The sequence below is a fragment of the Clinocottus analis genome, unplaced genomic scaffold, assembly GCF_023055335.1.
Source record: "Clinocottus analis isolate CAN_PGR_092001 unplaced genomic scaffold, fCliAna1.0.p SCAF_3, whole genome shotgun sequence".
NCBI classification, from domain to species: Eukaryota; Metazoa; Chordata; class Actinopteri; order Perciformes; family Cottidae; genus Clinocottus; species Clinocottus analis.
The window spans coordinates 1,905,063-1,930,000 of record NW_027176042.1 but is presented as its reverse complement, the minus strand read 5'-3'; the positions used below and the strand labels follow the sequence as shown (position 1 = coordinate 1,930,000).

Below are 24,938 nucleotides of genomic sequence, written 5' to 3'. Positions count from 1 at the left end.
AGTAAAACAGAAGTGCAGCAGTCAATCTATTATATTAATCGTATTAGGCTTTAATGATAGAGCTGAAAATGCAACATTTCAGCTTTGAAAATGCTATAAAACAGCAGGACTAAACATCTGGAAGTGCAGGGTGACAGGCTGAGGGTGACAGGCTGAGGGTGACAGGCTGAGGGTGCAGACACACGGTGATAACCCTCAACTCAACGTGTCCTCTGCTTTATCTCGCAGCATGCGAGTCCACTGACAGAGCGCTTCATCAGATAACTGCGTCCTTCCTGCCTCGTGGTTATCTGCTAACATGGCGGAGGATTATTATTAGACTGTTGGGAGAGACGTGAAGCTTCGGTGCAAACTGTTTGGACTCATAAAAGCCTTGGACTCATAAATCTTGGATATATTGATGCCCTAAAAGCTGCTGTGTTTGTTTATCACTGCCCTTAAAGTCAAACCTTTAAAGTCCATTCCTGTCAGTCATTTGTCAATGTAACTACTTCGACGCGACCCGGACGCTATGAGAACAGAACATTTTCAGAGCCGTCGGCGGTCACGGCGGCTCTTACGGCGCGGGGCCGCCGGCTCCTGGCGGAGAAGCGGCGCAGGGACCTCCGGCTCCGTCGGGCGAAGCTACGCAGCGGGGACACGGCTCTCCGAAACCTCCCTCCTCCATCTCCCTGTCCATCGTCCTCTTCCTCCTCTTGCCCCTCCTCTTCCTCCTCCACGTCGCCCCACACCAGCTCCAGGGCTCCTCGCCAGGAGCGCCGCGCGCTGCCCACCCAGCCCGCCACCTGCAGCTGGGCGGCCGACAGCTTGCCTCCAAAGTACTGCATGGCGGAGGCGGAGACGCTCACGCGGCCGCCGGTCCGGGCACCAGGGGCATTGTGGGAAAACGGGGTCGACCGCCGGAGGTACTGGTGTTCAGATGGGTGCGTTAGAAAGCTGTGCTCTACCTTTCAGACGTCACTTCCAACAAGCAGACGGCACAAAAAGAGCACAGAGTGTGTTCGGTGAAAATGTTTCAGACGTCATACAAAACCAGACGTGGTCCATGTTTCTTTGGCGCGTGGTCCGTCTTCCATCTTCATGTTTTCATGGTCCAGGTGACACGAACTTCTGCTCGTCGCTTGTCAGTGAAGAAGTGACTCTGACTCGCCGCCACGTGTTCCCACTGTGACGACACGACTCCACGGCTGACTATGATGGATGTGACACCACTTTCCCCATCGTCACATAACGAGCCACTGAAAAATAGATTTCCCTCGGCAGTAGACAAAAAGAAGAAGCAATGAGGCTGTTAGTCCTGCACACACACACACACCTCTTTTCATGTGCACCTCTCTCTCTCTCTCTCTCTCTCTCTCTCTCTCTCTCTCTCTCTCTCTCTCTCTCTCTCTCTCTCTCTCTTTCTCTCTCTCTCTCTCTCTCTCTCTCCTTTGATGAGACTTCTGCAGCCGGCCGGCTTCTGCGTCCCAGTTCACATCACAACTCCATTTTCCATTGAGAAAAAAAGAAGAAGAAGAAAAAAAAAAAGGGAAAGCAGCGTGGGAAATATCTGGCACTCCAGAGCCAGGTAGAGAGAGGTAGATTACCCCCCCCCTCCCACACACACACACACACACACACAGACACACACACACATACACTCGAGTGACTTCAAAACAAAGCCGAGGACTGTGCTCGGATTGGGAAAATCCCGAGGGACAGGAGGTGCTCTCTGCTTCCTCCCTCCTCCCTGCTCTGCTCCCTCCTCCCTCCTCCCCCCTCGTAGGTAAATGATGCAGGTAACGCGATGACTCAGGTCTTTGTGAGCGCGGCGGCAGCAGAGGGAGAAGCAGGAAACAGGAAGACTTTGGGAAAGTTGAGAGGCAGCAGGAGCGCTGGAGGAGTGAGAGAACGGACAGCCGACATGTGAACTCTCTTGTCCGGGGTTTAGCCCATCCTCCTTTGAGTGTGTGTGTGTGTGTGTGTGTGTGTGTGTGTGTGTGTGTGTGTGTGTGTGTGTGTGTGTGTGTGTGTGTGTAAGGGGTGGAGAGACTTAGTAGACAGACAGAGAAAGAGAGGCACCATGTATGGTCATTCTGACCCCGCTGACCAGATCCAAATGAGGACATGATAACCACATAACTGTCTGTTTGTGTGTCTGTGTGTGTGTGTGTGTGTGTGTGTGTGTGTGTGTGTCTGTCTCTCTGTCTGTTTGTCTGTGTCTCTGTTTGTCTCTCAGTCTGAGTGTCTGTCTGTCTGTCTATCTGTCTCTCTGTTTGTGTGTCTGTCTCTCTGTTTGTGTGTCTGTCTCTCTGTTTGTGTGTCTGTCTCTCTGTTTGTGTGTCTGTCCATCTTTTAGTCAGTAACCTGACTGAAGGTACGCGTTTGGCTGCACAGCTTCTGTTTGCCCTGTGAACACTTTCCTCCTCCTGTCCCGCCACAATAAAAGCCCTTCTCTGCCACACAACAGTTCTGCTGTGGAGGTTTTTCTCGCTGCATAAAACAATACAAAATTCAACTTTACTGTTTTGTGTTATATTATATCCCTGAAATGTGCTTGGTATCTGTGCTGCAGGAACAGGAAGAACTATTTATAAGAGCAGCAGCGCCCCCTAGTGGTGGAGACAGAGCTGCACCTTCAGCTCCACACCAACCGGCAGCTGAGCCGCCTCACAGGAGCTCCCTGCTTCTGAGAGCTGGTTTGTTTGATGAAGCACACAAAGCAAACAGAAACACAATAGCACACACACACACACACACACACACACACACACACCGAGTACTAGGCTCCAGAGTACAGTGTTTTCATGACGTCTGCAAAAATGTTGCATGTCCCAACAGGTGGACTGATCTGTCTTGACGGGCGAGGCCGCCATCAGCTGTTTGTTTACTCTACACACTCACTGGTGCCGCCGCCGCCACGCCTTGGTCCGCTCACCTGGTACTGTTAGCTAGCTGCCTCGCCTTTTTCAGAGTTTTAATGTTCCATCTCCTTCTGCGTTTGTCACGTTTGCTCATCTTGTCGCACAGCGTGCTTGACCTTTTGTTTTTGGTGGGCTGTGAGGCCGCAGTCTTCACTTTGGTGTGTGATTATATGGCTTATAATGAGGCTAATGCAGCAATTAGCATTAGCATTAGCTGACTGTCACACTCCCAACTGATCAGAATGAAATTCTTCTTCCTGGCGGTCCAGCGTTGGTGTGTGTGTGTGTGTGTGTGTGTGGGTCCGACCTGCTTTAACGGTGTGATGACTGCAGCTGTGCAGTATCAACAATCTTTGTGAGTCAACTGAAGCAGAAAGAATCATCTTTGAAGCAGCGTTACGACGTTAGCATTATCATGTACCGTACAATAAGCACAGCAGCGCTAACAAAAGAGTGTGTACTCGACTAATTAGTCAGAGAAAAGTGCTCAGATTCTTCTTTACAGACTTAAAATTGCAACCTACAATTTGACGCAGGCTATAAATAAATACCTGAATTATGACTTTTACTAGTCAGAAGTATAAAGTTTACTCCTCTCATGGAAACAGCGTCATTGTTGTTATTCGCCGTTTATTGTTATATTCGCAAAATGTTTTTCATTTAACACAAAAAGCAAAAAGAAGAGTGGGAATTATTGAAGAGACCCCTCATCGTCGTCGGCCTATGAGTAGCATTTTTTAAAGTATTGCATCTTTACATACTTTTATGAAGTATGTGTTCTTGAACATTGAGAGTTAGCGCATTAATTAGCATGTGTTGGAGCGCTGGGACGCAGATCTTCCAGAGCCAGGCTAGCGGTCCCATCTGTCCCTAATCTTTATGCTAAGCTAAAATAAGCTAACTAAGCTCCGGCTTCCTATTGATCAGACTTGCCTGAGTGGGGTGTCAATGTTCTCATCTAACTCTCGCATAATTAAAAAAATGTCTAAATGTACATTTAAACACATAACAAATCAAAGTACTTTACCATGATCTAATCCTACAACTATGATTCATAACATATCTCTACATCATCACTGTCACTACATTTAGCCACAAGTCATGATGCAATCTATAGACGGACGCTTTGAATGAGGTGAACTTCTGCATCACAGATCGTCTCCATACTCTGATCACTCGTTCATTTTGAAGTGGACACACATGGTGTGGTGGTGGGAGAGGCTTGTGTTGCAGTGTTACACCAAACAGAAACAAAACCTAACAGATAAAGCCCTCTGACTGGCTTTACACTTCCTTGTGAAACCACAAACTCTTGTGTTCGGTGACATTTCTTTCTGCAGAGACTCACCCAGAGCTGCTGGAGATACGTCACCCAAGAGGCCCAGCTGAAGTACTCCATCCCTCCTTCATGCGCTCGTATGTAGATGAAGAGATCTTACTTTATAAATGCCTCTGACTTTGACGATAAGAAGCACCAGCAGAAGAGAAAGCAGCTGAATGTTATGAGAGATGAGATGCAGAGGAAGTCGTGACCTCACTTCCTGTTATAACCTCACGTCTACTGAGGGGAAGACATGAAGTCTGATGAACTGTCACATTGAGTCAGGTTTAGAAATGTTTGGTTTTGTATCACCAAACCTCCTAAAGCAACACCTATCGTTCTCAATATTTGTATTTATTGTATGTATTTGTTCAGGAAAGTGCAAAAAAAGCCTCCAGGAGCGTCAATAAGACGCCTTTTTGGAAAGATTAGGACCTAAAGAATCAGAATCTGCAACGAAAATCACAATAAAACAAAGTGTTGATCTGTTAGGAAGGAGTTTCAGTCAGAAAACTGTGTCGTTTGGTTAAAAAAAATAGAAAAACCACGTATTTTATGCCAAAAGATTGTCTGAATGGGGCATGCTGGGTATTAAAATTGCCGCGGGAGGATTTTCACACACGGTTTCGAAAAGGTTAAACTCTTACTACTGCTGCAGGCTCCTGACACATGACAGATGCGTTTTACAGGCCATGCTTGTTCATTACTCAACGTCACGCCTACACACACACACACACACACACACACACACACACACACACACACACACACACACGCAGACGTTCCTGAGTTGTGACCGAAACAGGGTGAAGCAAGTATGACAAGGTGTCTTTTCTCGTGCTGCAGGAATGGCAGTGTGCTGGTGCGGGTGGGGTGTCTGTGTGTGTGTGTGTGTGTGTGTGTGTGTGTGTGTGCGTGTGTGTGTGTGGCCGACGTGAATCAGAAGGGAAATGACCACATTTACATGAACACTCCTTACTGTGTACTAAACCTCGCCCTCTCTGGAACAGTAGAAATGTCAGCTGGTGTAAAGCAGTGATGTCATCAAACAAAAATCACGATGAATAACACAAAATGAGTTGTGTATTTACCTCCTGCTCGTCTTCTTTTTCCACTTCATCCTCATTCGTCTCCTCTTCTTCCTCCCTCTGTGTCTCCTTTCCCCGTTCCTCCTCCTCCACGTCCATGGAGATGAGCTGTTCTTCCTCCTCTTCCTCTTCCTCCTCTGGACTTTCCCGGGTTAATGTCGGCTCCGGGCCGTCTGCCTCTCTTTCTCTCTTTTCCAGAGGGCTGACGTCCAGAGTGGCCTGAACTTCCTCCTCTTCCTCTTCCTCCTCCTCTTCGTCAGGGGCGGCTGAGCGGCGGCGGCTGAGCGGGCTCGTCTCTACGGTGGCCTGCGAGCCCCACCTCCTGGGTTTCACCGAGAAGTCGTCGAAGTCCAGGACGGGCCGAGCCGGTCTGACGGAGAAGTCGTCGTAGAGGACGCTCTGCTGCTCCAGCGCTCGCTTTCTGTCCAAGTCCTGTCGTATCCTCCTCTCCAGCTCTTCCACTCGTTCTTTCTCCATCTGCCGCTTCCTTTCCTCTTCCCTCATTCGCTCCATCTCTTCTTCTTTCTCTTGCTGTTCTTTGATCCTGGTTTGCCTCCTCTTTTCCTCTGCCCTTCTTTCCTCATCTTTCAGCCTTTCAGTTTCTATTTGCCTCATTCTCTCCATCTCTTCTTCTTTCTCTTGCTCTTCCTTCAGCCTTGTTTGCCTCCTTATTTCCTCTTCCCTCATTCGCTCCATCTCTTCTTCTTTCTCTTGCTCTTCCTTCAGCCTCGTTTGCCTCCTCATTTCCTCTTCCCTCATTCGCTCCATCTCTTCTTTCTCTTTCAGCCTCCTTTCCTCTTCCCTTCTTTCCTCTTCTCTCTGTCTCTCTATTTGCCTCATTCTCTCCATCTCTTCTTCTTTCTCTTGCTGTTCCTTCATCCTCATTTGCCTCCTCATTTCCTCTTCCCTTCTTTCCTCCTCTCTCAGCCGTTCAGCTCCTATTTGTCTCATTCTCTCCATCTCTTCTTTCTCTTTCAGCCTCCTTTCCTCTTCCCTTCTTCCCTCCTCTCTCAGTCTCTCATGCTCTATTCCCTTCATTCTCTCCATCTCTTCTTCTTTCTCTTGCTGTTCCTTCAGCCTTCTTTGCCTCCTCATTTCCTCTTCCCTTCTTTCCTCCTCTCTCAGTCTCTCAGTCTCTATTTCCCTCATTCTCTCCATCTCTTTTTTCTCTTGCCGTTCTTTCAGCCTCCTTTCCTCTTCCCTTCTTTCCTCCTCTCTCAGTCTCTCACTCTCTATTCTCCTCATTCTCTCCATCTCTTCTTCTTTCTCTTTCTCTTCCTTCATCCTTCTCTGCCTCTCCCTTTCTCTTTCCTTCTCCTCTCTTAATCGTTCTTCCTCCCTCTCTTCTTGTCTGAGTCTCTCCTCTTTCTGTCTCGCTCTCTCTCTGTCCTCCTCTGTCTTTCTCTGCCACACCAACTCCATCTCTTTCTCTCTTTCCTTCTCCTCTCTTATCCTCTCTGTCTCTTTCACCCACTCGTTTTCCCACTCCTCCTCTCTCTGCTTCTTTTTGTTCACATCCTTCTGTCTCAGTTTACCCTCCAACTTGTAATCACCGTGGTTCTCAATCGGTCTCTTCTCCTCCTTTTCTCCCAGCCTCTGTCTCTCTCTTTCATCCCTCGTTCTCTCCTCTTTCTGCCACGTCAAGTCTCTTCCCTTCTCTTCTTCCCCTCTCAGTGTCTCCATCTTGTTCACCCACTCTTTTTCCCACTCCTCCTCTCTTCGTTTCTCCTCATTCATTCCATCATCTCTCAGCTTCTGTTTGTCTCTTTCCTCCCTCAGTTTCCTCTCCTCCTCCTTCAATCTCTCTTTTTCCCTCTCCTCCTGATCTTGTTTAAGTCTCTCCTCTTTCTGCTTTGCCCTCTCTCTTTCCTCCTCTCTTTGTCTCTGCATCCTTCTTTCCCTCTCCATCTCTTCTTCTATCAGTCTTTCCCGTTTCCTCTCTTCTTCTCTTACTCTCTCTCTCTCCTTTTCCTCCTCTCTTTGTCTCTGCATCCTTCTTTCCCTCTCCATCTCTTCTTCTATCAGTCTTTCCCGTTTCCTCTCCTCTTCTTTCACTCTCTCTCTCTCCTTTTCCTCCTCTCTTTGTCTCTGCATCCTTCTTTCCCTCTCCATCTCTTCTTCTATCAGTCTTTCCCGTTTCCTCTCCTCTTCTTTCACTCTCTCTCTCTCCTTTTCCTCCTCTCTTTGTCTCTGCATCCTTCTTTCCCTCTCCATCTCTTCTTCTATCAGCCTTTCCCGTTTCCTCTCCTCTTCTTTCACTCTCTCTCTCTCTCTTTCCTCCTCCTCCGCCTGCCTCGCCCTTTCTTTCTCCCTCTCTTCTCCTTCTTTTCGTTTCCTCTCCTCCTCCAGCTTGAGTGGCGCCTCTTCGTGCTCCTCTGCTCTCCGTCGTCTCTCAAACTCTGAATGCTTCAGTCGTTCCTCTCCCTGCTGCTCGCCGCCGTCCTTCTTCTGCAGAGCTCTCGTGTCGACCGGCACCGAGACGGGGATCTTCTTCTCCTCCTCCTCCTCCTCGTCTTCGTCCTCAGACGCCTCGTCTTCGCTGGAATCGGTGGCCGAGCCCAGGACCTGCGGCGGCCCGCCGTCGTCTCTCTCCACCACGCCGAAGCGAACGGAGCGCCGCTTGACGTTGTCCCTCTTCGGAGCGTCTTGAGGACTTTCCCTCGCGGCGGCGGCGGCGGCGGCGTCTCCCTCGGCCGTGGCGTCGCGGGTCTCAGATGAGCCGCGATGGCGTCGTCGGACATCCCTGACCCCTGACTCTGCCGCCGTCTCCATCGGGGTCTCCGCGGGTGGTGAAGACCGGTCCGATGTCTCCGCTGCAGGAGGCCCGACGGGCGGCGTCTGGAGAGTTTTCTCTGCCGCCGGCTCAAAGCTGTGGAAGACAAACGTTCAAGGTTCAATGATTCAGCTCAAAGCTTGTCTTCACCAGACATGCGAGCACACGTCACGCGTTGTTTTGCTCTCTGCAAAGACACAGCCGGCAGCTGGTTAGCATTAGCTTAGCATGAAGCCTGGAAACTGGGGAAACAGCGAGTCTGGTTCTGGACAAAGTTAAATGAATCTGCCCACAGTCTCTAAACCTCTAAACCTCACATGTTATATCGTTTAGTTTAATCTATTGAAAGAATGTTCAATGGGAGTTACATGCTGTTTCCACATGTTTCCAGTCTTTATGTTAAGCTAAGCTAAGAAATATTATATTGATCTACAGCCATTGAGATTATTTTGCTTTATTTGCCAGTTTTTGAGGAATTAATCTCGAAGTCACAATAAAAGTGGTGGATTTCCTTTGTGTTGCTGAACGTTTACATGTTAAACGTCACAGAACACTGCTGACAGTTTTCATGGGAACTCTCCATGCAGGACACGCTGCTGGTCCGGTTCAATGTGCAACACAAACTAAACTCTATTGTAGCGTCATTGTAATAGCGGCAAAGAAATACCTCAAAACCTGCGTGACGGGATAATGCAGGTAACTGAGCACCTGGAGGACTGCTCATGCTCTTTATACCCAGCTCCTGTTGTACGGTGGACGTCTAATCTTCATATTCACATATTGAGGCGGCCCGGTTTGCGCTCTTATCTCGACTCAGGACATAAAATCTGACCATGATCTTGAGCTGCGTTACTCATTCACTACACTGCTGCTGAGGCAGTGTGGTGACACAAACAGGTCAGGACGTGCGCTCTGCTCTGCAGGATCTTCTCTGCAGGATCTTTTGTCAAGAACTGGGAGACACTACGGAAGAGAGGAGGAAAGCCCTCCTCTCTACGAGGACCCTGAACGCAACACGATCCAGAGACAATCCTACATGCACTAACAACATAAATTCCTGAGCAGAAACACAAAGTACGACAAGAAGAAGTGAGGTTAAAAGTGTCGAGCGTGGACATGAAAAGACTTGAGATGTGTTGCATCAGATCACAAACAGATTCATCTGAAATGAAAAGTATAAACTTGGCCCAGAGCCAAACACCACAAGCTGCATTCACCTTGAAATACACGTGATCGCACTCGCAGGATAAAGTTTGTTGTACTGGAGTCTTAAACTGTCACCACATCACACATGAGGATGAAAGAAGGCTCGCTCACCTCTTGGAGCGGGTTCGGGCCGCGGGCCGAGGCTGCTTCTCGGCCTTCGGACCCTCCGGGGTCGTGTCCGCGGCCCAGGTTTTGATCCTCTCCTTCACACCCTTCACCACCTCGGTGCCGTTCACGATGTCCGGCTCGTCTCTCTTGGTGATGAGCTCCGGCCTCGAGGACGAGTCGAACAGCAGGCTGATCCTGCGCTTGATGCTGCCTCCTCCTCCTCCTCCGTCGCCGTGGTCCTCCTTCAGCGCGCCGTCGTCGCTCTCCGTGGTCGGCGGTCCTGGAGCTGCGCGGCTCGGCTCCGGATCAGAAGACTCCGGCTCCTTTGAGTCCACGGCGTCCCCGGCTTTGGAGGCGGTGGCGTTCGGCTTGGCGGGCACGGACAGGCCCGCTGACTCAAACCTGGAGGTCAGCTCCATGGACAGACGCTTCCTGCTGCCGCCCCATCGCCTCGCCGGGTTCTCCGCAGAGGAAACCTCACTTCCTGCTTCTGTGGGCCGCCGGACGGCAGGAGCCTGACTCTCGTCTTCTTTCTTTTTTCCGTCTATCTGTGCTGAGTTTACAGCATCGGCGGACGCTTTGTGGTTCGCTTCGATGACATCATCTCTCCGGATTGGCTCGGACTTGTGTGTCTCTTCGGGCGGAGCGGTCTGCGAGGCAGATTTTCCGACACCGGGATCCAGAGCGGCCTCTCCGTGTGGACTTGCTTGGCGTTCCCTGGTTGCTTTTGGCAGGTCGTTGGTGAGCACGCCAGCAGGACTGGGTTTGGGAGCTGAGGCGGTGGTTTGTTGAGCGGGTTTCTGAGCCGGGGCGGCTCCAGTCGGTTTGAGGACGCTGGTGGCCTCGGGTTTCTCCGTCTGCCGCGTCGTCGTGGTCGTCGTCGTCGTGGTCGTCGTCCTCGAGGCGACACCGGCCGCCTTCGGGGCGTTGATGGAGCGAATGGCGGTGCTCTTCTGCAGGGAGAAGGGCTTGGGGGTGAGCCGGGGTTTGGGGGCCAGGACTGGCTTGGGGTTGGAGGCGCCGCCGGTCTGGGACACCTCGAATGAGCTCTCCATCACTGAGTCGCTGGAAGAAGAGAGCGAGAGGAGGCGTTTACATTACAGCGAAACTACGCATTCACATTGAAATGTCTCTACAGGAGCCAAGAGAGACGCATCAAACCGGTTCAATGTGCAACACAAACTAAACTCTATTGTAGCGTCATTGTAATAGCGGCAAAGAAATACCTCAAAACCTGCGTGACGGGATAATGCAGGTAACTGAGCACCTGGAGGACTGCTCATGCTCTTTATACCCAGCTCCTGTTGTACGGTGGACGTCTAATCTTCATATTCACATATTGGGGCGGCCCGGTTTGCGCTCTTATCTCGACTCAGGACATAAAATCTGACCATGATCTTGATATCGTGAGCTGCGTTACTCATTCACTACACGAACAGGTCAGGACGTGCACTCTGCTCTGCAGGATCTTCTCTGCAGGAAAAGCCCTCCTCTCTACGAGGACCCTGAACGCAACACGATCCGCCCTGCAGAGCAGAGAGGATCCGGCATGCACTAACAAACCAAGTTGACACAAATAAAATTCCTGAGCAGAAACACAAAGTACGACAAGAAAGAAGTGAGATTAAAAGTGTCGAGCGTGGACATGAAAAGACTTGAGATGTGTTGCATCAGATCACAAACAGATTCATCTCAAATCAGAAGTATAAACTTGGCCCAGAGCCAAACACAACAAGCTGCATTCACCTTGAAATACACGTGATCGCACTCGCGAGATACAGTTTTGATTTGGCTTATGTCTTAAAAACACACACCAGCGCGGAAACAAAGAGAAACTAACAAATCACAAGAAACTATGAGAAGTCTTCCTGCTGGGATCCTCTCATGTTTCCCGCCACAGATAACAAAAACAAAACAGTTTCCGATCAAAGTCGAGCGTTCAGGGGTCAGTTTCTTCCTCATGCCAAAGACCTGACCTGTAGCGAATAACTGTGACCTTTGACTTGATGGAGGAGGTCCAGAACCGGACCTAAAGTCCATCTGGATGGACAGAGGGAAGTCCCTGTAGTCCAAACCCGTCACACAACACATCACATGTCAGTACTCCCAACAGTCGTAGTCATAAAAGGATAAAAGGGCCTTCTTCATGCCTTTAACGTGCACGACAACAGCTCGTCATGGGATTCGTGGCGGTGCTCTGATCTCTTCAACGCACGTTGATCATGTCTGACACGCACAAGTGTTCAAGGGAACTCTTGGGAAGGAGATGAAGGACTCACAGGCTGCTTTACAGCACATGAGCATCAGAGCAGAGCCTGACGAAGGCCCGATGAGTCACCACCATCATCATCATCATCATCATGGGGCCGGATCCCACCAGATCTCCGGGTTTGAGCAGAAACCAGCGCCACGCGGAAACGCGCTCCTCTGAGAGCGCGCGGTCACGTGAGCGAAACGCAGCGTGGGAAGGAAAAAAAGAGATAACAGTCGCGTTTCCAATAGTGCTCCAGCAAATACCAGAGGCACGTCATCTGGTCTGACCTGTACTGCTGTTGCACAAACCGGTACCACCACGCCCCGCACAGCCGCTCCGATCGATCTGCGTCTGGTTTTTGGATCCAGTGTATTGATCCAAGGCACAGCGAGCCGGAGTGTGTGCATGTTTTATGTTCTCTAAATGTTTTAATGTAGACTTTTAGACTGATCAGCACCTCTGGGTGTGCATGACAGAATCTGTTAAGATTGTTTGGTTTCTGCTTTCCTGAATTCCTAAGAAACAAACACTGTCTGGCAACTCCAGCTGCAAGTTGATCGATGTTGTTCTGTTGCTTATCCGGAGCCACATGTTTGTGTTTCTTTATCTCTGGCGGCCTCCAGCCTGCTGCCTGTGAGGCTCACGTCATAAGAGCTCTTCCGTTTTGCTTTTATTTACTTCTTTTGAGCCATGCTGAGAGAGAGAGAGAGAGAGAGAGAGAGAGAGAGAGAGAGAGAGAGAGAGAGAGAGAGAGAGAGAGAGAGGGGGGAGTGGTTTGGGGTCCCAGAGGACATCACGTCGGCGTAATAACGCCTTACAGCACACATGGAGCGATGCCATTACAGCGCATGTGTGTGTGTGTGTGTGTGTGTGTGTGTGTGTGTGTGTGTGTGTGTGTGTGTGTGTGTGTGTGTGTGTGTGTGTGTGTGTGTGTAGCTGTTAATAAGTTACTTATGAACGCGTCATCAATGAACTCGCAGTCGTTGAACCAGCAGTGCGTCCTCTGATACTGGACAAAGGAAACGGAGAGAGAGAGAGAGAGAGAGAGAGAGAGAGAGAGAGAGTGTGTGTGTGTGTGTGTGTGTGTGTGTGTGTGTGTGTGTGTGTGTGTGTGTGTGTGTGTGTGTGTGTGTGTGTGTATCATAAACCCAACTAATATGACACACATTTAACAATATATTAAGAATGCACGTCTGACACAACCATGTTTGTAAGAGAGAGAGAGAGAGAGAGAGAGAGAGAGAGAGAGAGAGAGAGAGAGAGAGAGAGAGAGAGAGAGAGAGAGAGAGAGTGAGAGAGAGAGAGAGACATTTATGGAAAAACTTTTTAGTTTGATGAAGTCCTGCCTGTCACACGTCACCCGAGTGTGTGCGTTACAACGTTACACAGCTTATAGGAAGAAGATGGTGCACCTGCTGGTAACGCAGATAAAGTGAACTTTCCCACCGGTTGATCTATTTGAACAGTTTCTTTACCTTTTTGTCTTCACGCAGGCATACAGGTGGAGGGGAGGGAAGGAAGGGAGGAAGGAAGGAAGCGGGAAGAAGTCACAGAAGAAGTCCCTCTCCTCGGCTTTTCCTCGGTCGTCTCGCCCGCTGCGCTGTTGTCAGAGTCTTGTTTTTCTTTCCTCACAAGTCATCTCCACCGACAGGACGTCTGCTGCTCCTGCGCCGCGCCGCGGACACGCCCTCTGCGCGCCACGCTGCCGCGCGTCAAGCTGCGCGCGGGGCGGCGCGACCAGACCGGAAATGGGTTTCACTTCAAAAATAAAAGCACGGCGTGTTTATGCGCTCTGAGTCAACGAGCGGTTGTGTTAGTTTGTGTACAGCCGAAGGAGCTCATCAGGGGATGAAGGAGAGGAAGTGTTCATTTCCTGTCTTAATCTGCAATCTGTAGATGTTTATAAATTATTAAAACAATCTAACAATATTTATAAATATATGATTGAAAAGATTAACCTGTCTATAAGGTTAGATAAAAAAGAAAAGAAAACGAACGTAATGAATGAGCTGAAGTGACTCATTGTGAATTAAAAAAGCATGTGCATGCGTGTGTGTAACTTTAATGTGGACCGTGTTAGGATTGTGCTCTTTTATTTTGGTAACACGGACCAGAAGTCGCTGAATTCATTTTAGCTTGAAAGAAGTTCAGTGGACCGGATGAACAGGTCCTCCTGACGGAGAAGGAAAGGGACGTCACACACAGGTAAAAACTACTTGTTTGCATGTAGTCGGGAAGTGCCCATCAACTCTCTCTCTCTCTCTCTCTCTCTCTCTCTCTCTCTCTCTCTCTCTCTCTCTCACACACACACACGCACGCACACACGCACACGCACACACACACTCAAGGTAACATTCATTTGCTTAACACCTGGACCTTGACTGTTGTACATTTGCGGTGCCTTTGTACAGGAGACGTCACACATACGTCATGGGAAATGTCTGAGGAATAAAACTTCACCTGATTTTCACCTTTGTGCGTGTGCGTCTGTGTATGTGTGTGTGTGCGTGTGTGTGTGTGTTGACCTGCCTAGATGTCATTACCATCATATAACAAAGGCTATAATAAGATAAAATTGCTTTGATGTACCACAGCTCCACCTCAACCAACTGCAGTAAATGCTGCTTTCAAATATTGTGTTAACTTATTGTCATGTTGTGGCCCCTTGTGTGGTCACATCTGCTCCTGTCAAGCACTTTGTGACATCTGTCTGTAACAGGTGTATTAATACTCTGTACTTACATACATGTTAGTGCATAACAATCTCAGAATCAGAATCAAATTTTATGGCCATGTACATTTGCACATAAATGGAATTTCACTGGGGTATTTTCTTTGCTTTTCGTACATATACAAAATATTAATATAAAAGACAGAAAGTGCAGATAGCGCTACCCAACAATTGAATAGTATATTATTGTGTGTGGGTTTAAACTCGAGGATATCCTTCTGTATTGTTATCATTATTGTTATCCTCATTATTATAAGTTATAGTGGCAGCAATTGGTTGGTGTTATTAGACCTATGAATAGGTCTGAATAAGTGAATAAGTAAATCTTCTTAGTTTGTAATTTTATTGTATTAGTGCTCTACTGTTATTTATATTCCTTGATTTTTAAAAAAATCTTTATTTACTTGTGAGCAATGCTGTAATCCTGTAATTTCCACACAGAGGAACTAATAAAGATTTTTTAAATCTTATTTTCTGTTCAGTATGGCCGTGCAGAAGCTGGCAGCGCCCCCTGGTGGATGTTTCCAGGAACTACTCTCTCCCGACCCCCCCCCCTCCCTTCCCACGGCTCACTGGACGAGTTGCCAAGGCAACTGCGCTGCACGTGCTCACAAAAACAAGCTTGACCGTTAACCGACAGCCTCCTCGACATTCGACGTCTCGCGCTCCGCCGCCATCTTTCCTCAGCCAGCGTCCATCAGCGGGAGAGGAGAGACCTCCGAGCGGGAGGGACACACGATGAGCGGAGCCGAAGCCCGCAGCGACGCGTCTGTTGCCGACCAGCAGGTCCCCGGCGGCGGCGGCGGCGGCGGGCGCAGCATGCCCGGCGGAGGGCTCCTGAAGAGGCTCAAGTCCCGCAGGAGCCAGGTGGACAGCGGGCCCGTCGTCACGGAGGAAGACCTGCGGACGCGGAGTGGACACATCACGCCGGAGGACGTGCTGGGACTGCGGGGGGCTGCGCGAGGTTTGAGTCTCTTTCTCTGCGTGTCCTGTCGTCGGTGTGCGCGGACACACGAACCAACACCTCCACAACACATTACAACTCCGCATATAAGATATACATCAAACTAGAGCCAATGACGTCCAGCCGTTTATGGCTGTCACGTGACACTGGAGCTTACATTATAACTGTTGTGTAATTACCTGAGACATAACGTTACATATCTGATATCGTACACAAGTATTAGTCTCCATCAGACAATATTCAGTCATGGAAAGAACAGGGTTTCTATTTTTAAGCAGCTCAATGGACTCTTGGGAATTGTGGGTCTCGGTGGTTTAACTTTATGACGTCACCTTCCAAAAACAAAGTAAAATGGTCAACAAATGACGTCACCGAGGACAGTACAGTATGAATCATTCATGTGATGTGCTGTGACTCTGTTATGTTGTTCATTCTGGTCACATGACATATATTTGCTTCTATCATCCTCCTTTTTTGCTCTCCTCCCTTTCTTCCCTTTCTTCCCTGTTAAAGGGTTTTTACTGTCTTTTGGGGAGTTTTTCCAGGGACAGAGGATGTCTATGTGTACAGATTGCAAGGCCCTCCGAAGATAATTTGTGATTTTGGGCTTTACAAAATAAACTGAATGGAATCTGAATTACAGTGACATCACACAAAACAATGACATCATAGGAGAGCCTCATTGGTGTTGTCGCCTACATTTACAGCTGTTGGAGGAACATACAGGAAAGGAGTTGAACTAAAGTGTGAATTCTTCCAAACAACATATTTTCAGAAGCAGCACACATAATTCAGTATATTCTTGTTGGCTTATTTCCCTGCATATCTCTGCCTCGCTACAGTAATCACAAAGGCTTTGTCGCATCTCATTTTATGGTCAGGGTGCGTGTGTATCTGCATGTGTGTAATGTTGCACCATGTTTTGCATGTTATCTGTGTGTATCAGAGCTATAAGGCTGCACACACATGAACTGCGACGGCTTGAAAAGTCATTTCTGTGTGTTCCTCTCTCTCTCTGGTTGCTGCAGGTTACCTCTGCAAACCCGACGACAATATTTACAACATCGATTTTGTGCGCTTTAAGATCAGGGACCTGGAGACCGGCACCGTCCTGTTTGAGATTGCCAAACCCTCGCACGCAGGTAATGTGCACCCGCCTCCTCCTCGGGACGCTTTCATTTCAGCGTGTGGTATTTATTGGAGCTGTGCCTGAGCACTGGGAACACGACCCCGCTGACCATCTTAAAACAAATGGCTTCGTGCCGACCGAGCCCCTTTCACGCTCAAAAACATTGTGATCGCGAGTCCCTCGGGGTGAGTTATGATTATTACTTTGTTGTGGGTCTCAGAGGACGACGAGGAGAGCAGGGAGGCGGAGGCCGGCGCGGGACGGTTCGTCCGCTACCAGTTCACACCGGCCTTCCTGAGGCTGAGGACAGTGGGAGCCACGTGAGTGACTCACACATCCGTCGGCACACACCTCAGAAAAACACACACACACCTGCATTCACAAACAATGAAGACAATTGCTCATTAAAGCTGGTGGACACCCATTTGAGCCGGTGCGGTTTGACTTTAATCACTGGATAATGACAGGAGAACAGACCCGGTGTTGTCCCGTCTCTCTGTGTCGGTCCTCAGGGTGGAATTCACAGTCGGGAACCGGCCTTTGAACAACTTCCGCATGATCGAGAGGCACTACTTCCGCGATCACCTGCTGAAGAGCTTTGACTTTGATTTTGGCTTCTGCATCCCAAACAGCCGGAACAGCTGCGAGCACATCTACGAGTTCCCTCAGCTGCCCGAGAGCCTGGGTGAGTCCACTTTTACTACCTCCAACATTGTGGGCCAAATCTAGAAACTCCTGAGAACTGATATGTTAAAACAAGAATATCGTAATTAAGGTCACTTTATCCAAAAGATGAGAAAAGATAGTTTTCTTTAATGTGTTCCCAGCCTTTGTTTCTCATGATGAAGCAGATCCCTTTAACAAAATAAAGCTCATTAGCCATTGAGTTCATTCATTTAGCTGAAGCTTGATGTGATATGGAGCCACATTGGCACTAAGATCTTCAATCTCTTCCGCGTACCATGTAACAATTCAACTTATTGCACAATATTTATGCTTTATGTTGGATAATTTTACCCAAAAGATGGCATTGTGCATGCATGCACAAACCCTCATTTATGATTCACAGGCCGGTATGGCATCAGCGTGTGTCTAGGCTCTAACATCTGATCTGAGTTTCATATTAATGTTGATTAACGTTGAAAGAGCTGCTGGTTGGATCATTATGTGCCTGTTAGCATCTGAAACTGTCCTTTTATGCTGTCACACAACAAGCTCAAATAACACACTTGTGACAACAACTGTGATGCCAATGCCAATAATATTTGCTTATCGTGATATTATTGTTATTGTGGAGGGACATTAGCGGCCCCCAATGTCCAGCGATGCCAAGAATTTGGACGTTTCAGTAATACAGGAATCCATGATATTGACCCAATCCTTTCACATTTGAATACAGTCGGTTCTAATTGCTTTGATATTGGAGAAAGACAGAACCTTCATGCACATGTTGTCTGTTTTTCAGTCCGTCAGATGGTGGAGTGTCCTTATGAGACCCGGTCAGACAGCTTCTATTTCGTGGAGAACAGACTGGTCATGCACAACAAGGCAGACTATGCTTATAACGGAGGCCAGTGAACAAACACACACACATATTATACACACACATGCATGCACATGGCTCTACATTACACATCGTCCAGTCGCTCATACATGCACAAGCAGCTCCAGACACGGCCGAGTGGCCTCGTGTCATTGACATTCACTGGGATCATCTTCAGGGAGGTCACGATCGGTCTCTGCTCCCACAGACCAGCAGCGAGCGAAGTTAATGTGTCTGTTTTAAATTATGAACACAACCAGGAGAGGACTCATCACTCCAGTGGTCATGTGACGCCTCAAACAGACCAAACGGTCATTAGATAAACGGTTAGGTCTCTTCGAAGCAATTTTAAAAGTGTCCGACCGCCATCCCCTCAACACACACACACGCACACACACACAGACACACACGTACGCAGTGTTTGTCAGAAGCAGCTGTTCTCGGAGCGACCGCCTCCACAATCCACTCCAGACGATATCGAGGGAGAAAGAGCGAAAGCGTCCACAAAAACACTCCTGTCAAACACACATGGTCACTCCTGCGACTCCCCTCCCTATCTCCCTCTGCTCTGTCGCTTTCACACACACACACACACACACACACACACACACACACACACACACACACACACGCACACACTCTCAACAATAGTACTGTATACAATTTTGATCAAAGGTGTCTGCTTCGCTCTGATGGACAGCGACTTGAATCAGGTGACAGTTAACTGCAATGCAACTGTAACCTCTGACTGCAACCAAACAACAGATGATATATATATATATATATATATATATATATATATATATATATATATATATATATATATATATATGTTATATATGTATATGTTGTTATTTTGTCAAATTAATAACAACAGTCAAAAAGGAAATTTCAACTCATAAGTTCTGATATCACCATGTGTGTCATGGTGTTAACAAAAAAAGGGAAAAGACTTGTGAGAACTTGAATGCTGAATACCAGATAAACTGTGGAACAGAATGAAAAAGAAGTGCACTTGGTCCGAAGTTAAAGTCACATGTCCCCCCCCCTCCCTCCTTCCCCAGCTGGTGGTCTTTCTATCTCAATAGTGTACTTCCTCTTTGTACTTTGTAAACTTTGGTGTTCAGGGTTAAAGGTGGTGTTTGTACAAATATATATATATATATAGTTTGTAAAAAGTGATTAAAGACAAAATAAATGTACATTTTCAGAGACAAGATGTGTGACGTGTGTTTCTGTCTTGGGGATGAAAAAGGTTGCAGGAAGCTGAGTGGACTTTTTGGTAGTTTTAAGTCCCAAAAGTGTCCACTAGGAGGAGTTATGTTGTAACTAAGTTATAAATTAGCCCGCTGGCTCCAGCTTAGCTTCATGTTTGATTGTGGGAAAGATCACAGCAGCAGCTTCCATTATACACAGGGACATGTTGGCATTTCTATCTGGTATTTCCTTAAATCTTCAGATGAGGTCATGATCGGATGCCTTTATGTTCTTCTATGGTTTCACTGCAGAGGCCGCGACACTGATAAAATCATTTTAATTCCACATAATGACGTCCACAGGCCACATGCGCTGATCTCGAATGGCACGCAATACATTTTGAAATTTGTTGAGGCTTGTTCCACTTTGATCATCCATTTTTTTGGAGTCTTGTGGGATTTAAACCCAAAATCTGAGCTGCTCTCTGCTGATTCTTTCTCAGGCCGTTTCCTCCTATCTCTGTGTTCATCGCTTGATCTCGCTCAGTTTTCCAGCTCAAATGCCCCCAAAAAAATCTCATGGTCTATTCACCCTCGCCTCTCCTTTTCGGTTTCTCTCTCCACACCTATGTGCAGCGCTCCCTCCCTCGCTCTCCCGCTCTGTTTTCCCCTTTTCTTTCCTCCTCTCTCACCTGGTAACCAGACCTCTGGAGAGGAGTGTTGAGTTTCCACTTTCCCAGAGAAGAGGACAATCTGAGCCACACAAAGACCCACAATGGACCCCCTCTGCTCTGCCTCCCTTCACTCGGTCCCTGCACAGCTGCACACACACACACACACACACGCACGCACACACGCACACACACGCGCACACACACTGCTTGTTATTCCCGTTAACCTCGTCATTCTGTTCCTTTTACTTTCCTCTTTGTGACTCTCCCCCTCATCTTTTCTCCTTTCTATATCACTCTCTTTTTAACATTTTGGTGTTCTCACTCACGTTTGGTTGCATGCATTCGATTAGTTTAGGTTGTAACCTTCCTCTTAACCATTAACCAACTAGTGGGTTCTCCGATAATCTATATCCTCGTTGCTTTTCATAGCCGTGATAAAGCCACGCAAAACAGGAAGTGTTGAGAAATGTGATTTGATTACATTTGTTTCTCACCAGCAGTCGTGACAGAGTTGGTTTTGGACGCCCGTGGTACCGCTGAGCTGCAACACTGACGTGTTACCACCGCTCACAAGGGAAATGTGTTAGCATGATAGCAAACAGTTGCCCGGTTGCACATGCAGGCCAGCGGCTACGTAGCAACGTTAGCGGCCATGTGGAGTCCTGTTTGTGAGGCCAACAGTCACACTTTGTTTTTAACATACAGCAACTTATATTGGTGTATGTTAAAAACACTCGTTGGTCACTAACGTCATCCATCTGCCGTGCTTTTGCGAGGCGCTAGCATGTAGCAGTGAAAACAGTAAAAACAGAACAATGAGGGGAATAAGTTCTGCGTAGATGAGTGAAAATGAATGGGAGCGATCCCTTTCATATGACACATATGAATGTGATCCACTGTTTGTATAAATATATGGATTAGAGCAGCTTTAATGGTGACTTTAGCAACTTTATGAACAGAGAAATTACAAAGAGAAGTTTAGTCAGACGAGCTTTCCACCTCAAAGCTAAACCAAACTAATCTCACAATTCATCAGCAGGAACTTCAAACGGCCCGTAGCCCTGCGTCGCGCCCACAAGTTAACTCCAAAACGTGAACCAGCCTTTTTAAAATACATTAAAAACAATAATGGTGTGAAGCTCTAATGTGTCCGTTGCTGATTAGACTACAAAGCAATTTAACTGTGAGCTCATAAATCAATAATCACAGCCTCCCATCAGGCTGCGGGGCCTGCACACTGCAGCACGCAACCAAGCAGCTGTACTGTACTGGGCCACGTGCTGGTATCATGCTAAAAGTGTTTACTAAATGTTCAGCATATGCACACACATACACACACACACACACACACACACACACACATCCAGTGCAATAAATACACACACGTTGCAACTTTCCAGGGATGACTTGATGAGTTCCCAGGCCTTCGTGGAATACATTGACATGCAGCGCCGGAAACAACTGGACAGGTGAGATAAACCAAGCTCATTCCCCCTTTCCTACACACACAACACACGCACACACAAACACATAGACCCACACACACACACACACCTATCTTTGGAGCTGGATTTCCAATACATCCTTTTCATTTAATCATACCACATTGAGATTAGGAGTGAGAAGCATTGGTTTATTGACAGACACACGCGCGCGCACACACACACACACACACACAGGCAGGGAGACAGGGGGGACAGTGATCTCCTATAAATAGTAGCAAGGAATGGCGTTGATGGGTCCTGTGAAAAGAAATGGAGGGGGGAGTGGAAAAAGGATTAAAAGAGATACAGGGAGGCAGTGCAACTGCGCTGGTTCGTGTGTGTGTGTGTGTTGGGGGGAGGGAGGGCAGTGTGTCTGAGGCACTTTGTGGAGAGGTGGTATGGATTTCTTGCTAAAAACAAAACTCTCTCTTACAAGACCCCCCTCCCCCTTTAAAACCTCCACTATTCATCCACTCTCTCTTTCTCTCTCTCTTACATACACACACTCCCTCATCATCTTTTCTCTCTCTCTCTCTCTCTCTCTCTCTCTCTCTCTCTCTCTCTCTCTCTCTCTCGCCCTGCTCCACGGCCCTGGCGTGAAATCCATCATATCTAAACACTCGATTCCCCGCAGCACATCTTCGATGAAGAGCCGATGAGTCACGGTCCTCTCTCGCAGGTCTCAGAGACGGTCGTGACTCCATCTGCATGTCATGATGTCATTTCTAGCAACCGCTCGGTGACATCACCTCCCTGCTTTGAAAGAGGTCCGGGCGGATGTGGAGTTGTAAACACAACGTCCAATTAAAAGTAAGAAAAGGGAAGTTAATCATTTGAAAACGCTGGTGTTGTCAATCAAGAGAGTACACTTATAATACATAAATCTTTGTTGGTGTAGTAATGATGTGTCACTTTTAAATGAACCTCTCATTGTGCGGTAATTTAATGTCATGCAAGCTTTGTAGATGTGACAAAAGATAACAGATAATGAGTTATCAGGGAGTTAATAATGCACTAAGTGATGGATAGACAGTCTTTTAACAAACTCTGACTCCCAAACCAATTTCCACGGTGGCAAGAGCGGTATTGACAATCTGTCTTTAAGTGTTAGGTCTCTGCGGGTTTGTAACCAGAAGCCTTTGTGCGGCATCTATGTGTGTGTGTGTGTGTATCCGCCCAGCCGTCTGTGTGGTATTACAGTGCAGATCTCCGCTGCTGCTGCAGACAGAAATAGTCCCGTGTCATCAGGGTAAATAGGTTGTGGTGTGTTTGTGCTCAGGAAGCCTCTCCAGCACCACCGGTCCAGTTTGTTTTGTGTGCGTGTGCGATTAATAAAAGGTTAACTCAACCTTCAGTCAACTGTTGAAGAGGCCTGTAAATCTCCCTCACAATCTCTTCCTTCCTCTCCCTTTCTCTCCTCCCTTTGTGTGTCTCTCTCTCTCCCTTTGCCACACCTTCCCCTGGGGGGGATGGAGGGATTGTGATTGGAGAACGGAGGTGGGGCTCCTGGCGCAACCACAGGTGTGCCCGTTTCCTCCCTTCTCCTCTCTCATGTAATGATTTTCTTTTGGCTCGCCACCTGCCAGGTGGAAGCAAAAAAAAAAAACACCCACGGCAAAACGGAGAGCTTTAAAACGGTCGCCCCGGCTTCCGTTTCCAAAGACCCTTTTTTTTTCTTCTTCCAGTTTGTCTTGATCCATTAACAAACATTCCATCCGCGTCCCTTTTCATTACCTGCGTGTAACTCAGCGAGGTCTTCCTGGAGCTACTCGCCGCTCGTGCACGCTTTGCATCGCATGCAAATGGCGGCGTCTGCTCCTGAGAGCCGCTGCCGGAGCGCACGGCTTTTCAGATGGTCAAAAGTTGCCTTTTGAACTCTTTTCTCTCCAGATCCCCAAACTCAACTCTCTTTCAAATGACCCCCCACCCCCTTCTCCCCTCTCCTCCCTTGAGGGTGGTGGAGAGCAGGTCCCAGGCCCTGACAGGTCAAAGGTCACACACAGACAATGCGATCCCACTCTGGGTCAGCTGTGGTCAAGAAAACAAAAGCATCCAAGACTGGAGGTTGGACAAACTATCGCAGTGTTTTAGAGCGGCAGAGTGACAACAAGACAGAGGGAGGGGGGCAGGACAGCCCCCCCCCCCCTCCTACTACACACACACACACACACACACACACACACTAAATGTGTACATTTTGCTTTAACGCATACTTTACCTGCCTAAAAAATGAAAATGCTATGCTATGCTAATGAACAAAGTTAGCCAAAGTAGCTCCAACGCTTTCCTCCCAGGCTTCCTCTTTGTAAATCAATGATCCCTTACAAATGATTGACTTGCATTAGCATTATTCAAAAGCAAAATCAAGTGCTTTTGCCCCATTCTCCCGGTGTTACCGGGCTTGTTCCTGCCCCTCCCCCAACGCCGCTGTATTCCTCCTCTCTCTTTTTTTTATTCATTGATCATGCATGCAGAAGTTCAGCACGCCCAACCACGGCGCTCGCCAGGATAGGTTAGCTAGTGCAGGGCCTTGTCCTACATACTGTTCCCTTGCTATGGTCCACCAGGCCACAGTCACACCCTCCCCCTGACTTCCCCCACCGCCACACACACACACACACACACTCACAGAACCACATGCACGGATCATCATGTGGTGCTGGGAATGTTAACTCATTATTACCAAAAAGTCAGGTGCAGTTTTTATTTTTGAGGGCTCATTTCTGGGTCTGATTCAGACTCACTCTTAACTTGTTTGGCACAGGCACAGACACACACAGACACACACATGCACCCACTCAAGCAGGTGTTTAGTTTATTTTATATCCTGCCCAAACTACTCGATACATTTTATCTGGGCTAAAAAAAACCCTGAAACATAACCTAAGTGATCTCATTAAGATAATTGTGTGTCTGCTGTGTGATTTGTGCTTCCCTGTGTGTCAAGGTCACCGTCTGACGAGTGAAGCAAGTGCATTTCACAGAACTGTGTGAACACTTGTTTCACTTTTTGTGCGAGCAGCTGAGGCATGTGACGGAGCCGCTCAGCTGACCAGGCTCGGCCGGCCAGGAGAGAGGCTGACTGAGAGGTAATGCTGCTAATCTACCACTTAGCCGGTTAGCACGGCCGGTCACGTGGGCACGGACGAAAGGGGCACTGGGTAAGATCGGGTCCAGGCGACGAGGGTTGAACCGGGGATTTGGATGAAGGATGGAGAGTCGTGATCGCGGCTGCTTTGGATGTGATGAATCAGGATGAGGAACAGGTGGACGGAGGGTTGTTTTGAGGGTTTGGGCCGGGATGGGGAAGAAGGATGGGGAGGAAATAAAAGAAAATGGCTGCATGGGGTTTTTAAATACGTTGTGTGGTTGATGTTGATGACATGAAGTGGATCTGAACCCATAGTGAAGTGAGTTGGACTGAGCCGAGGTAATGAACACACATGCTGTCACAAACTTATGATCCATTTCACATCACAATGTATAAGATCACAGGACATCAAATAAAAGAATCTTGCAACACATTCATCATTTAATGGCACATAATATGGCATCACAACTCTC

The 24,938-nt window shown here is 48.0% G+C and overlaps 2 protein-coding genes across 2 annotated transcripts in view; one reads left to right on the top strand and one right to left on the bottom strand.

The window, feature by feature from the left end:
• The window catches only part of tnks1bp1 (tankyrase 1 binding protein 1), a 19,665-nt gene extending 6,380 nt beyond the window's left edge, over positions 1-13,285 (bottom strand). The window contains exons 1-3 of the mRNA XM_068594323.1: positions 13,129-13,285; positions 9,403-10,464; positions 5,316-8,181 (exon numbers count right to left, since the gene is read on the bottom strand). Of these exons, the coding sequence (XP_068450424.1) occupies positions 5,316-8,181; positions 9,403-10,454 (3,918 nt within the window). The 5' untranslated portion in view covers positions 10,455-10,464; positions 13,129-13,285. The remainder of the gene's footprint in view (positions 1-5,315; positions 8,182-9,402; positions 10,465-13,128) is intronic.
• Positions 13,286-15,017: 1,732 nt separating this feature from the next.
• Positions 15,018-19,237, top strand: LOC137796863 (protein unc-119 homolog B-like). Its single transcript, XM_068595073.1, has 5 exons — positions 15,018-15,348; positions 16,377-16,490; positions 16,698-16,797; positions 16,990-17,162; positions 17,943-19,237. Exons 1-5 carry the CDS (start codon positions 15,123-15,125, stop codon positions 18,053-18,055), a joined length of 726 nt encoding a protein of 241 aa, XP_068451174.1. The 5' UTR covers positions 15,018-15,122; the 3' UTR covers positions 18,056-19,237.
• Positions 19,238-24,938: the final 5,701 nt, after the last annotated feature.